A 14,708-nucleotide genomic window follows, 5' to 3' on the forward strand; every position below is an offset into this window, starting at 1 on the left:
TCTTTGATGGCCTCCATGTTTGATGACCTCCATCTTGCTCTGGATCACATTCAGGAGGTTTTCAGGGGTTCAGGTCTGGAGATTGGGCTGGCCATGACAGGGTCTTGATCTGGTGGTCCTCCATCCACACCTTGATGGACCTGGCAGTGTGGCATGGAGGCTTGTCCTGCTGGAAGCACCAATCCTGAGTGTTGGGAGCATTTCCAGAGCAGAGGGAAGCAGCTTTCCTTCCAGGAGGACCTTGTATGAGTCTTGATTCAAGAGTCCTTCACAAAGACAAACCTGCCTGATTCCAGTCTTCCTGAGGACCCAGATCATCATGATCCTCCAACTAATAACACAGTGGGTGTGAGACAATGTGGCTTGTAGACCTCTCCAGGTCTCCATCTCAACATTAGACCACCAGGTGTTGGCAAAGCTGAAATGTGGACTCATCAGAGAAGATGACCTTCCTCTAGTCCTCTACGGTCCAGTCCTTATGGTCTTTAACAAACCTGGCCTGGCTCCTCTTTACTTGACTTTAACGTCAACCACATGTTTCCAGACGTGATCAGTTTTCTGTAAAAGTCATTTCTAGAAGTGAGGTTTGTTTCAGCCTCCGTTCTCAATAATGTGGCGCCCTCTGCTGTCTGAAACTAATAACTGGAGTACTGTTTAGAGGCTCGGCACACATCTCACTGTCTAGAGCAGAGATCTTCAACAGGGGGTCCGGGACCCCTAGGGGTTCCACAGAGTTACAGCAGGGGCTCCCCCAAATTTGTTTTCTTAAAAAATGTAAAATGTCCAAAAATACACATGAACATAAACACAACATGTTCTCCATTGTCTACCGCTTATCCTGTATTCAGGGTCACGGGGGGGTGGAGCCGATCCCAGCTATCATCGGGCGAAGGCAGGGTACACCCTGGACAGGTAACCAGTCTATCACAGGGCCAACATGTAGAGACAAACAACCATTCACTCTCACATTCACACCTACGGGCAATTTAGAGTCATCAATGAACCTATCCCCATCCTGCATGTCTTTGGACTGTGGGAGGAAGCCGGAGAACCCGGAGAGAACCCACGCTTACATGGGGAGAACATGCAAACTCCACACAGAAGGAACCCAGGGCCGACCCGGGAATTGAACCCAGGACCCTCTTGCTGTGAGGCAAGAGTGCTACCCACTACACCACCATGCAGCCCATAAATACAACATGTTATCAGCAAATATAAATATGAATTGTGTTAATGAGAAAATGTGAATTGCCTATATAGAATTACAATATGTTCTATGAATATATGAATCTGTCAACAATTATTATTGTAACAGCTTAGCATTGTATCCATACATCATAACAACCTACCTTTATACATGGCACTATGGGCTGCACTTCACATTATTATTGGCCGGTTTAAGAAGCAACCCACTGATGTAACGGGGGTCCCTCCAGGGCCGGCTCTTGGCATAGGCGATATAGGCGGTCGCCTAGAGCGCCATCTGCTGGATGCCATCCAGCAAAAAAAAAAAAAAAAAAACATTTTAAAACAATGAAAATAAAAATGAAGTGAAAGACACGCTGGAAAGAGTTACCTGAAAGTTTGTTGTTGTTGTTCAAATTAAACATGTGTGATTGTTCATTTGGCTGGTGTAATTCGTGTGTGTGTGTGTGTGTGTGTGGGGGGGGGGGGGGGGGGGGGGCACCGGAGAGCAATCTCGCCTAGGGCACAAAATTAGGTAGAGCCGGCCCTGGGTCCCTCCACCGGGTCACTATCCTTGACGACCTCTGGTCTACAGGCTCAACACACATCTCACTGTTCCACCGCTGCTGGTGCCAAATATTTGGATCTCATGTTTACAGTCAGGGGCCACTTCATCAGGTAAGGAGCTGCTGTTTAGCCCCAAAACACCGTCTGATCCCCCGTCCCAAAGGACAGAAGCTAGAGGACGTGATCCTCTATTGAGATTATTGAGACGTTGGAGACAAAATAACTCACATCATGACAAGATAATTATTAGTCAACATCCTTTTTAGTGAAAACAATCAAATAATCTTCAATAAGATCATAAATCATAAAAGTCTCCTTGTGTGAATGAAGGACAAATACATCTTTTAAAAGGTATTTTCTATTCTGTATTTTTTAAATGATGTATGTGTGTCTTTAATAACATTGATTTGAAGGCAGATGGAAACTGCAGCTTCCTATCTCCACTTGATCTCTAGAATACTTTCGGTTTCTCTACTTCCGGGTTTCTTACCTGAAACATTCCATGATTTAGTCTTCACGTCGCGCAGCCAGAAGCTGTTAAACGTTCATTAGTGACGTCCCAGTTAAACTACGGTGACGTTGCTGCGGTGACGTCGAGTGGACTTCAACAACTATGAAGCTCGTTCCTCTAGTGTGTCTCTGTCTCCTGTCTCGGTCTGGAGGATCGTCTGCTGATGGAAACGGTGAAACTTCAAGTGTTTTCTCTTTGAATGTCTGATAAACGTGTCAACATGTGAGTGTGAAACCGAGTCATCCTTCAGTGGTGATCGATAACATCCAGCATCATGTAGCCTCGAGCTAATCGTTAGCACTGATGTGCTTCATTTAGCCTCCTTCATCCAGTCGTAGAATCGAGCTGCGCATCTTTTAGAGGAACGTCGGTATCATTCAGAGAAACGAGCTGCTGTTTCCGTAGTAGTACTAGTACCACTGTAGAAGTACTACTAGTATAACACTGGAGAAATTCTACTAGTACAACACTGTAGAAGTAGCTAGCCTACTACTCGTACCACACCGGGGAACTGCACAACACTACATGTAAGAACAAGAATGTCAATGTAAAGTAAAAGTACTAGTACCACACTGGAGAATTACTACACTACAAGTAAAAACATGTGTCTAAATATCAAGTAAAAGTACTAGTACCACACTGGAGAAGTACTTTCAATATGTACTCGAGTACAGTACTTGAATAAATTACCTTCCTGCTGCCTCAATGTTAATGAGACTAGTTTTTATTGATCATAATATTAACATAAAGAATAATTAAATCATAATAACAACAACAAAAACAATAATAATAATACATAACCAAGATAATAATTAATAAAGAAACATAATCCTGATAATGATGAATGAAGAACTCCAATAATGTGCTTTCTTTGTGTGTTGAGAGCAAACAGAGAGTCTGATTAACAGCTGAGTCACTGATGGTGACGTCATCACGAGGAAAAGAAACGCAATGAGGCCACATGGTGGCGCTGTAACATCAATCTTTACGTTTTGGCCTGGAACTTCTGAACCTCAAATCTCCACAACATGTTTAGAGAACAGAATAGGATAGAATCTTTATTTGTCATTGTAACATGTACAACGACATTAAAATGCAAAAAAACTGTCGGTGTGTCATTCACATCCAGTAAAAATTATAAAAGACTATATAAGTAATAAAGACATTTATCCATTCATTCATAAAACACTTCATCTGTTGAACTGCACAATTCCTTAATTTAGCAACCTGTGTTTACGTGTATTTTGATTTATTTAATATACTTATTGCTTTGGGGTCCCTGAATCTGTTGGTTCTTGTCCTGAGTGACCTGTAGCGTCTCCCTGACGGCAGCAGTTCAAACAGGGAGTGACCAGGGTGTGAAGTGTCTTTTACAATGTTTGACGCTTTCCTGAGACAGTGGGAACCGTGCAGTTCTTCCAGAGTGAGGAGAGGGCAGCCGATGATCTTCTGGGCAGTGTTAATGACCCTCTGGAGTGCTTTCCTCTGAGCTGCTGTGCAGCTGGTGTACCACACACATATACAGTACATTAGAATGCTCTCTATGGAGCTCCAGTAGAAGCACACTAGCAGTCTCTGGGTGATGTTGTTTTTTCTGAGCACCCTCAGAAAGTACAGTCTCTGCTGCGTCTTTTTCAGCAGCTCAGAGGTGTTCACGCTCCAGGTCAGGTTCTCCTCAATATGGACTCCCAGGAAGCGGAAGTCGGCCACCCTCCCCACACAGTCCCCGCTGATGATTAATGGTGGGATGTCCGTTTTTTTCTATCTGAAATCTATTATCAGCTCCTTAGTTTTTGAGGTGTTGAGGAGCAGGTTGTTCTCCCTGCACCACCCTGTTAACAGCTTCCTGTAGGCAGACTCATCCCCTCTGGAGATGAGTCCCACCACTGTGGTGTCGTCCGCGAACTTCATGATGGCATTGCTGTGGTGGGTGGGGGTGCAGTCGTAGGTGTAGAGGGTGTAGAGCAGCGGGCTCAGCACACAGCCCTGTGGGGTGCCGGTGCTGAGGTTGAGGGCCGTAGATGTATGGTGCCCCACTCTGACTCTCTGGCTGCGTCCTGTCAAGAAGCTTTTAATCCACATGCAGATGGAGTGTGGCAGACCCAGGTCCCCCAGTTTGTGGGGGAGGATGGTGTTAAATGGAGAGCTGTAGTCCACAAAAAGCATTTGTACGTAGCTTCCCTGCTGCTCCAGGTGGGACAGTGCAGCATGGAGGGCTGCAGCTACAGCGTCGTCTGTTGACCTGTTTGCTCTGCAGCATGTCATGTTCATGTTGAATTGTGTCTGAATCTGTTTTGTCTGCTGCTCCAACACATTTTCAGCGTTCGTCACTAACTTTATTCCAGAGCGTCTCTGGACCGACTTGGAAAATGTTTGGTTTTCTGATTTTTCATGTTTAATATTCTTTTCTCATAGCCGACCCTTAAAGTCATGATATAATTTCATAATAGAAAATGAATATCTCTTGAACGCTTGATATTGTAACCACATTTGTAGATATAATATCAAATGAAGTCGATACATTTTGAGATATTAATCCATCCATCCATTGTCTACCGCTTATCCTGTATTCAGGGTCGTGGGGGGGGGGGGGGCCTGGAGCCGATCCCAGCTGTCATTGGACGAAGGCAGGGTACACCCTGGACAGGACGCCAGTCTATGAGATATTAATAATAATCATAATACAATGATACAACTAACAATAATATTAATAAAGAACAACTAAAATAATGATTGTTATTATGAAGAATAAATAATTAAGAATAATGGTAAAGAATAAAGAACAGTATTAATGACCTGTTGACCTGATGAACGCTGACAGAAACAAACCGTTTTGCTTCCATTAGTCCACTAGATGGCGCTGTAGCAGCATGTTCTCACTCTATATCAAGGCGTCAGTGTGATGAGAACCGTTCCTCTGATCCACTTCACACTTGGTGGGTGTATTTCTGGGGACACGAGGACACGTAGTAAGGATTACATTAAAGATTGATTAAATTATTATTAAAGAAATAGTCATATGTGAAAGGACAGTGCAGAGGATTTATGAGGATTTCAACGTACATAAAAAGGTTTCTTGTTAAATGAGTTGATATTTTGTCCATATGCGTGTCCAACTCTGCATGTAAACATAGTGATGAATACGGGTTTTTCTCCTCCAGGACCAGCTGTCCTCAAAGTGGAAGAAGGAAGTGATGTCATCTTACCCTGTTCCCTCAGCACCAATCAGGACATTGGATCAGGTCTCTTTTACTGGAAGAAAGTCGCTCAGGGAGATCAGCCCTACAAAGAGGTGTTCATGTATGAAGGCGGCCGTCATTCCAACAACGGCCTTGATGGTCAGAGTGAGCAGTTCAAAGGACGAGTCTCACATTTCCCAGCAGAGCTGAAACACGGCAACGCCTCCATCCTCATCACAAACACCAAGGTGGTGGACAGCGGGAACTACACCTGTGATTTTCCACGACTTCAGCCACGTCAAATATTCACTGTTGAGCTTGTTGTTGGTGAGTACTTTAATGAAACAGCTAGAAATGTTCACTACCAGAGGAAATCACAGTGTGGACACTCGACCAGTTAGCTTCACTCCGACCTGAACCCGTCTGACTCAAACCAGCCAGATCTGTGAATGTGAATCACTTCTAGATCCAGATTCAGGAACAGGGAGACACATTTCTGTTTTAGCTGTCTGATAAAATTCCACAAGAATTCTAACAAATGCTTTGTTTTGCTTTCAGGTGGTGTCTTAACCTCTTGAGGTTAATTTTGACTCTGTGCATTTCTGTCTCTTAATAGCGACACATTATTAAATAGTATAATACCAGGACCATGAGGAACTGATGCATGTAGATTACATCACTGTGATGCAAACACTCAGTGGGTTTGGTCAGGTGTGTTGATCTCACTTTAGGCTCTGAAAGAGTCCAACTGCTCAAATATGAAACAGGTAAAAATAGGTGCTTTCTTGTTTTTTTCCTTTCACTTCATCTTATAAATAAAGTAAATCAGTTATAATACAGGATATCAGGCTGGGATTCTCAGAATCTCACCCTCAACCTGTCTGTAAAGTCTGTACCAAGTTTGAGTCTAATTGATAGAAGTGTCTCTGAGATATTTTAGAAAGTGCAGTACAGAGCATCACCAGCAGAGGACTCTAGAGCTCTCTAAAACTGTTTGAAAGTTACCAAATGATGATAATAAATCTCGTTATCATTCTGAATAAATGTCCCCTAGTGTTAAATGTGACTATAAGAAGATGTTGTTAATATTTAACTAAAGGTTTACCTATTTATTATGATTGAATCACGCCTCCGTTAACGTATAAATACAGTTTATCTGTTATGTGGCTGTCCTACCACCACAGAAAGTCCAGATGCATTAACTTCCATATATGGACAGACAGGTACTTTAATTGGCTACAAACTCGCCGTGTTTTCACGATGCTGACTTCCCATTGGACAGACGTAGCTGTCAATAAGACTAACGTGGGCGGAACTTAAAACCACGCTCCTGTGATTGGTTGATTAAGTTAAAACACTGGTAGGGACGTCACCTTCGGTCGTAGAAAGATGCTGATTGGTTTATTTTGTTTCGGGGCGTCAACAGATTTAATAGTTACTGAACATCATTGGTCAAAGTATTTTGTCTAAACTTTAAAATGACGGCAAATACGTTCGTTTGGAAGTTTTACGAGCTGCGCTTAAACTAAGCCACTATCAAATTCGACTTTTATTCACGTTATTTCTACTTCCGCTTGAACGAAAAGATGCTAATTTAATCCTTCAACTTTCTTCTTTACAACGAGCCACCTTCTGTCTATAAATGTCTGTTTATCGATCTATAAATAGCTTTTAACTGCGGCTATACAAGATAGCAGGTAAGATGCTAACTGTTTACTGCCGTAAAGTAAGACGCTACTGTTTTAGTGTCGTAAATCCTAGAATTCGATTCTTATATCCATTGAAAAAATGAACACCTAATGGTTCAAACGAGTTATAATATGTCTGTACGGACTTCTGCAGTAACATGAAAAAAATAGTTTTATATATTTACTTATTTTACATGTAAATCTCGGGTCGCGTGCAACCTCCGTGCTTTATGACATTAAAAGACAGAACCGAGGAAAAGATCCCAGGTGAGGCCTGCTTGTGATGACGTCAGTCTCTACCTGTCACATGGATGTGATGATTGACGTCAGAGCATAAAAACGTTGGTCTGATAACAGAGTTTACACACATTTTATATTAACACCAACATGAGAGATCTTCTAGACGGATAAAGGATGAATTCAGATTCATAAATCATGACCTACATGTTGTTTCACAGCTAAATTAATCATCATACTCTTAAACATTTTAGAAAAATAATACATAGATTTCTCTGTAATCTTTCTTTATTGATTAGCTGTTGCAGCCCTGGTTCTCCATCACTAAATACTCGATACAGGAAGTGATGATGAATTTTACTGTCAGTTCCAGCGTCAGGCTCTCCACACAGGAAATAACATGTAACTGGTAGAAACAGCGTCCTATGGTTGCAAACATGCAGTCATCAACCGGCGTCGTGTCAGAACCGCCTACGGTCTGATGAACGCTGCCGGCAGCTTTAATCATTAGTTTATAATTGTTAAACTGTAGAGTTTTAAATCAGAAGAAGCTGATGAGAAATCTTCTGGATGGATTTGAGATTAAAGGATGAAGTCAGATTCATAAATAAATAAATCATGCTCCTAAACTTTTTCAGAAAATGAAATGTTGTGTGTTGGCGACCGCAGGCGGTGCTGAAAATAACAAAGTAGTCCATGTTGAAAAGCAGAACCAGCTTTAGAGACAGACGAGCCAACGTCACGCTATGGTGTCAATCACGTAACTGTGGATCCAGAGCTGAACAACCAGCCGTGAGGGAGCAGAGACGTTAATCCTCCTGCAGTCGGCTGGTGTCAGTGGACCTCACCACCACACAGCTGATCACTCATCTCCACAACACCTGGTTTGGTGTGACTGCAGCCTCAGAAGTAGTGTGTATAGTTGGGAGAAGCTACATGTGTTTAAAACATGAGACTCTGATAATGATGGAGTGTGTGATCGGCTGCTGAACTGCTGTAAAAGTCCTTTTACCTTCTATTGTTTCTATGATGTTCACAGGTGCAGCTTTAAAACCATTTATCACAATACTTGATGCCACAAAGGACTGGTCCCTGTTACAGTGTGAAGTTCATGGCTCTCCACAACCTAAAGTAGAGTGGAAGGACAGCTCTGGAAACCTCCTTCCTGCTGAACAACCTCAGGTGTCAGAAAGAGGAGGCCGCTATGACATCATCCTCCAGACTACTGTGACCAAGACCGGCCGCTATCGCTGTGTATCCACACAGGAGACCATCAACCACCAGATACATGCTGAGACTTATGTTTACATCGGTGGTGAGTTCACTCCTCATATTTGTGTTCAGATCATTTATAGTTCATGTGTTAGTAGTTAATAATGTTCACTCTAAGAAATAATGAACACTGAAAATGTACTAAAGATGCACTCCTGTGATTGGTTGATTAAGTTAGAAGCCCAGTAGGTAACGTGTATTATTATTTTAACTAATGTGCACTCAAAGCTAAATGTGATGAAGACATCAGCTCAAGTTAAAAAGTCAGTGAAATCTCTCCATGTTATTTCCTCATTGATTCATTATATTAGTCAAATAGTTTATTACTGACTGAAATCTAAATTAAATGTACTGCTTAGACGTGCCGTCAGTCATTTCTTTGATCAGCGGTTTTTAACATAATTCCTATCATATCGGAGATTAAATGTTAATATTTCTGAGGAAGCAGGATGGTGGTGCAGCTCCAGAATGTCTTTTTAAATAAGCTGCATAAAGTCTGAATGTTTGAACAGTATTTCACTGACTGTCTTTAAATCTACTATAATTGTAGAAATAGCTGAAATAAAACCACTGAATGCTGTTGAGCAAACATCTAAATAGACGTCTACCATTTAAAATCTGCTGAGTTTGAAATCACCAATAACATTATTACTGGATCAGATTTTGAGCTTCCAGTCATGACTCCAGATCTTTGATCTGTATTTGAAATCATCTTCAGTTTCTGGCTGCTGATGTTTAATAAAGTACAAATATAAAGTTAGTGACTGAGAGACAGAAGCCTTCTATGTTGGTGGGCTGAACTCTCTAACAAGTCAGGCAGCGCTGCTGTGGGCGGGACTTCACTAAAGACCAGGGAGGCGTGACTACGGCTGCATCAGAGCCAAAGAGAGCATTTTATAATGAAATTATTTCATCTGCAAATCAGCTTCAAAATGACCGACACTGATAACCATAAACTATTCAGAGTTTGTTAAACCAGCTTTCTGAAACATTTGAGTGCTGAATGAACACAAACTGTAAAAAGCCTCCAACAGTCAGATGAACAGATCAGAGAGAGATGAAGAGTTCAGACTGAGTTCCCCTTCTAGCAGCACGTTGGTCCTGAACCATTGAGGCTCTCCAGCTGTGATGAGACTCTCATACTAACGTGCTGAACATGAGATGCAGCTCCACGGTCAGAGTTAGGTTTCCTGTCTGTAAACGGCTTTCAGGACACAAACGATGAACACTGATGATGTTGAGCAGCGTCACACTGTTCTAGCATCACCACTCAGTGAAGATCCAGATGTTCACTGTCATCAACAGACTGGAGGTCAGCTCTGGTTCTGAGCCTCGCTACTTTCATGTTGACGTGGCGACTAATTCCCATCATGCTTTGGGAATGGAAAGCTTCCAGCTTCTTGTTGTTAGACATGTTGCCACATACTAACTAGCAGGTGAACCTGTGGAGCCGCTGGTCGTTCTCTGCAGAAACCTCATATGTGAGCTGCTCAGAGTGAGTAGAAGAACTGATGTGAGACGAGTCTGGTGGAACAGGAGTTCTAGTGTTCAACATGAATCACCATCACAGACGTTAACTCACTGTGACTCTGATACGCATCAGATGTTCAAGATTCATACAACGATAAAACAATAATAATATTGATAGCAGCGATGTTGATAACCTTTAATGTCCGTCAGCTTTTTTCTCTCAGTTTAAACTGCATGAACACTGTTGGACGACTAAGACGTTCCTGCAAACGTGCATCTAGAGAGACAAAGTGTCAGTAGCTCACTTTAATACTTCATATCGGTCCTTACAACCTGGTTATTGTTAGTTATGCTGCAGCTGGTGATGCTGAAATCATTTCTGTGTTTGTATTGTTGAATGCTGTCTGATTGGACGCCGCTACAGATGAGACTAATTAGTAGTTACTTATGATTTAGTAAATATTCACACAGAGCCAGTAATAGATTTATGAACAGCTGAGGATCAGCATGAAAACACGGTGATTTAGAGACTGAAATAACCGACGTCAGCGACTGACACGTGAACGTAACACCTGAGTCACATGACCGACACACAGTCGTCACATGAGGCTTCAGACAAAGTGATGGTGGGATCATCAAACTGCGTCTGTCAAGATTAAGATGGACCGTTTAGTTTCATCTAAAACTTGTTGGAGGAAAAAAAGAACCGTAATCTCAGATTTCACAAACACAGAAACTAATGTCAGTTTGTTTACGTCTCTGCCAAGTTGATGATATTTTAAAAGCACGCTAACATGTTTTGTTTTTCTTTTAGGAGACAAATCACCATGAATGTGATGTAACTCATTAATACATCAACATATCTGTAGTTTTAAAAGGTTCATCATTCCTTATGTTTCCATTAAATGTCACTTCTACCTAAATCCATCCAGCAGGTCAGATTATCTTCCTCTGTAATGATGCGTTGACTGTCTGTCCATCCCAATGGGAAACCAGGTTACAAGGCAAATAGACTGGTGTCCAGTTGGTTAGGTCCACCTGTCTGAAGGGGATGAGGTCTGATCCAGCAGTCCTCCTTCATGAAGGTCACCATGTTCAGCTGTTGGTTCAACTCTACCATCACATTGGAGGCTGCTGGAGGTGTTTCTCTGTTTAGCCTCCCCTCATTCATAGAGACGGGCTGGACACAATAATAGAAACACCTGCTAGTACAACACAATTCATCAGCAGCAGAATGATTATCTCTATGACGGAATAAACACACATTCTAGGCATCATCAAGGTAGACCTGATTGTAGACTGGAGAGCATCAGGTTGTACAGGTGTACCTCATAAAGTGGACACTGAGAGACACAATACAGCACCGATGAGCTCATGCTGTTAAATATCAGCTGTATATCTTTATTATATTGATCATGATATGAGACTAGATTAGATTCTGAAATGTCAGATATAATGTGGTATTTATCTCCTCCTGGTTTTAAAGTCTGCAAACAGTTTTGATGAAGAATTTTGTTAAATGTCTGTTGTCTCTCCTCGTGGTTCTTCCTCGTCTCCTCCACTCTCATCCTTCATGGGAGGGACTAAGACGTGAGGGGAGGAGGCGAGGAAAGGAACCGAGGAGACACGTTAGCAGACTGAGAAGCACCAACAGTTAGTCCACGTTGACTTGAACCTGTGAGCCTGAGCTCAGGGTGTAGACAACACAGATACTCAGCAGCCTGAAGTGGAGGAGGCAGGACAGCGATTCAGACGTTGTTCTTCCTGATGAGCAACACGATGCTCCACATCAGCCTCCTCCCTACTGAGACCAGAACCAGAACCAGGCTCTGAGCGGTGAAGCCCAGCAGGAAACTGTCCATCAGATCAGAGTGAACGTCACTGTTCCTGTGAGATTCATCCCACCGCTGCTTTGATCTGCTCTGTTTGAGCTCACAGGCTTCTGTAGTTGTTGTCTTTGTGGAGACTGTGATGTTCAATCTGCTGGATATGATGTGAAGTTACATTCTGATGCTACGCTAACTTTGGCTCTTCTCTTTCAGAGTCTCCAACTGGAGCTTTGGTTGGAGGGCTGGTTGCTGGATGGATTGTGGCTGCAGTTCTTGTTGCAGTTTTGGTTGCCAAGGGTCACATCCCTCTAAAATGTGCTAAAGGTAAGTTTAAATAAAGTTTTGTGTCACCGTATTGAACAGGTTGTTTATTTGTTTCTCGTGTTCAGAGTCCTGATGTTGTTTTATCTCCTCAGTCTTGCAGCGTTCTGTTGGTATTTCCATCAGGTAGCATCAAGTCAGTTGGGATCTTCTTGAATAAAACTTTATTGTCCTTCCTGCAGGATCACCACCAGAGACCAGAGTCCCTCTAAAAGACCCCGGTCTCTCAGACCAGGGACCTGAAGTGCAGTGAAGGTTGCTGCTGTGTGTTAAATCCTGTGGGAACCAGTTTGAGTTTGATGGTGAGGACCTTTAGTCTGCTGGTCCTTTAATTCAGGCAGTCTCAGGATGAAGACCTGCTTTTCAGGTTCAATGGAGGACCTGGATGGAAATTACATTTGCATTTTAATTTGCTGAGTTTCTCATTTGGATTTAAACTTGATTTTTCTATTTGTCTGTGAGTTTGGACTCTCGAATAAAACTAGCAGGACGGTCAGGTCGGCGGCCATTTTTATGTGTAGCAACCGTTGTAGCAAGCCGGCTAACTAGCCAGACAGACAGACAGACAGACATCAGTCTCCAGGGCACAAGCTACTTAGCTATTAGCCAATGTCCATCTCTATAGAAGGGCAAGCTAACTAGCTAACTAGCCAGACATCTCTTCAGTGCTAGGTAGCTTTTTATCTCGACTTTCTCCAGAAACAGATACATGGCTAATTAGCTAGTTAGCAAAGTATCTGGTATATATACACGTATACACAGTGTCTATGTTGAATGAGCTTTAAGAGACGAAATGAAGTATTTATTCTTTTATTTTTCTACTCTGGTCGTCTTTGTGAGATTAGTTTAATTCCAGGCAGCATCAAGTCACAGTGAATAAGATGGAGCTCCATAGAAACAGATGAACATGTGATAAATAATGAGAGTAGAAGAAGAGGTGAATTAAAACGGACCAAGGTTAAATCAAACGTGATGAAAGCTGACGGCTCGGACCATAAAAGACTCAGATGTCTGTGTTGCCTTCAGGAGCTTCAGTCAAACATTCATGAGGAAAACTGTTAGATGTCAAAGTCTCAGGCAGCTGAAGAATGGAAGCTGCTGTTTGTGTTTCTTCTCTGATAAAAAGCTAAAATCCAAACATGTTGACGCTGAAGACGGACGAGGTTTGAATAAAGACGACTGTAATAGTTCTTCAGGATCTGACTCCACATGTCCTCGAGTGTCTTAATGGATGAATGAGGGACGTTTAAACTGCTGTATAAATGGACTCCATTCCCCAAATCTGATCCTGCTGCTTGTAGTTCTTCAGATAGTCGATGGTTGTAGATCACATCCTGGTCATATTGTTCACCTGTTGAACAAGTCTGACTGAATACAGAAGCTGAAGACGCTCTGACTCGTTTCCTCACTGAGACGTGGACATTCTCAAACACGCTGTCAAAGAAATGTGAATATTTAGCAGCTAACGTGAAACATAATGTGACTCTTCTTGTGATGTGATATTGTTTTATATTGATATGTTTTGGGACAAGCATGTGCAGCTTCTTTTGATTTGTTGGGGTCTCAGCCAGAGTCTGTCGGCTCCAGTTAGACTCTGAACTTCACACTCAGTGTCCAGTTTATTAGGGACGCTCAAACTAGAGCCGTGTGATCCACCAGTCCTCCTTCATGAAGGTCCCACTGGTTTGAATCCACTGGACTCTGAGTGTGTCTGTTGTTGTCATATTACAATGTTCATGTGTGTTGATGTTGTTCACTGATGATGCTCCTGCAGACGTCTTCTTATTTCAGGCAGCTTCATCATTTCTGTTTGAATAAAACATGAAACATGTCAAACTGCTGTTGAGACGTTTCTGATGTTGAAACCAAAGTGATTCCAAGATGATCATGTTTGTTCATATTTAATGATTTTATGATGAGAAACACTGAAGACAATCAGTCCTGTCATCAACAGTTATAAATATATAAACAGCTCTGGAAAACATTAAGAGACCAACGCTAAATGATCACTTCCTCTGGTTTTACTATTTATAGGTATATGTTTAAGTAAAATTAACATTTTGCTTAATTCTATAAACTACTGAAAACAATTCTTCCTAAATCCAAATAAAATATTGACATTTACAGCATTTATTTTCAGAAAATTACAACTGGTCAAATGAACAAAATAGATCCAGTGTTTTCAGACCTTGAATTAGAAAACAAGTATAATTATTTCTAAACAACACAATACTAATGTGAAGAGTTCATAAATCAGTATTTGGTGGAATAACCCTGATGTTTAATCCCAGCTTTCATGCATCTTGGCATCTCTCCACCAGTCTCTCACGCTGCTCTGACTTCATGTCACTCCTGGTGCAAACATGAAACCAGCCTGGCTTTCTTTGATGGCCTCCATGTTTGATGACCTCCATCTTCCTCTGGATCACATTCAGGAGGTTTTCAGGGG

The 14,708-nt window shown here is 42.0% G+C and overlaps 1 protein-coding gene across 1 annotated transcript in view; it reads left to right on the forward strand.

The window, feature by feature from the left end:
- The window catches only part of LOC311023738 (hemicentin-1-like), a 64,890-nt gene extending 50,795 nt beyond the window's left edge, over nt 1-14,095 (forward strand). Inside the window, exons 7-9 of the mRNA XM_084025726.1 lie at nt 8,407-8,682; nt 12,152-12,262; nt 12,442-14,095. Of these exons, the coding sequence (XP_083881852.1) occupies nt 8,407-8,682; nt 12,152-12,262; nt 12,442-12,512 (458 nt within the window). The 3' untranslated portion in view covers nt 12,513-14,095. The remainder of the gene's footprint in view (nt 1-8,406; nt 8,683-12,151; nt 12,263-12,441) is intronic.
- The last annotated feature ends 613 nt before the right edge of the window (nt 14,096-14,708 follow it).

Source organism: Eutrigla gurnardus, assembly GCF_963514095.1.
Source record: "Eutrigla gurnardus genome assembly, chromosome: 2".
In the NCBI taxonomy this organism is placed as follows: domain Eukaryota; kingdom Metazoa; phylum Chordata; class Actinopteri; order Perciformes; family Triglidae; genus Eutrigla; species Eutrigla gurnardus.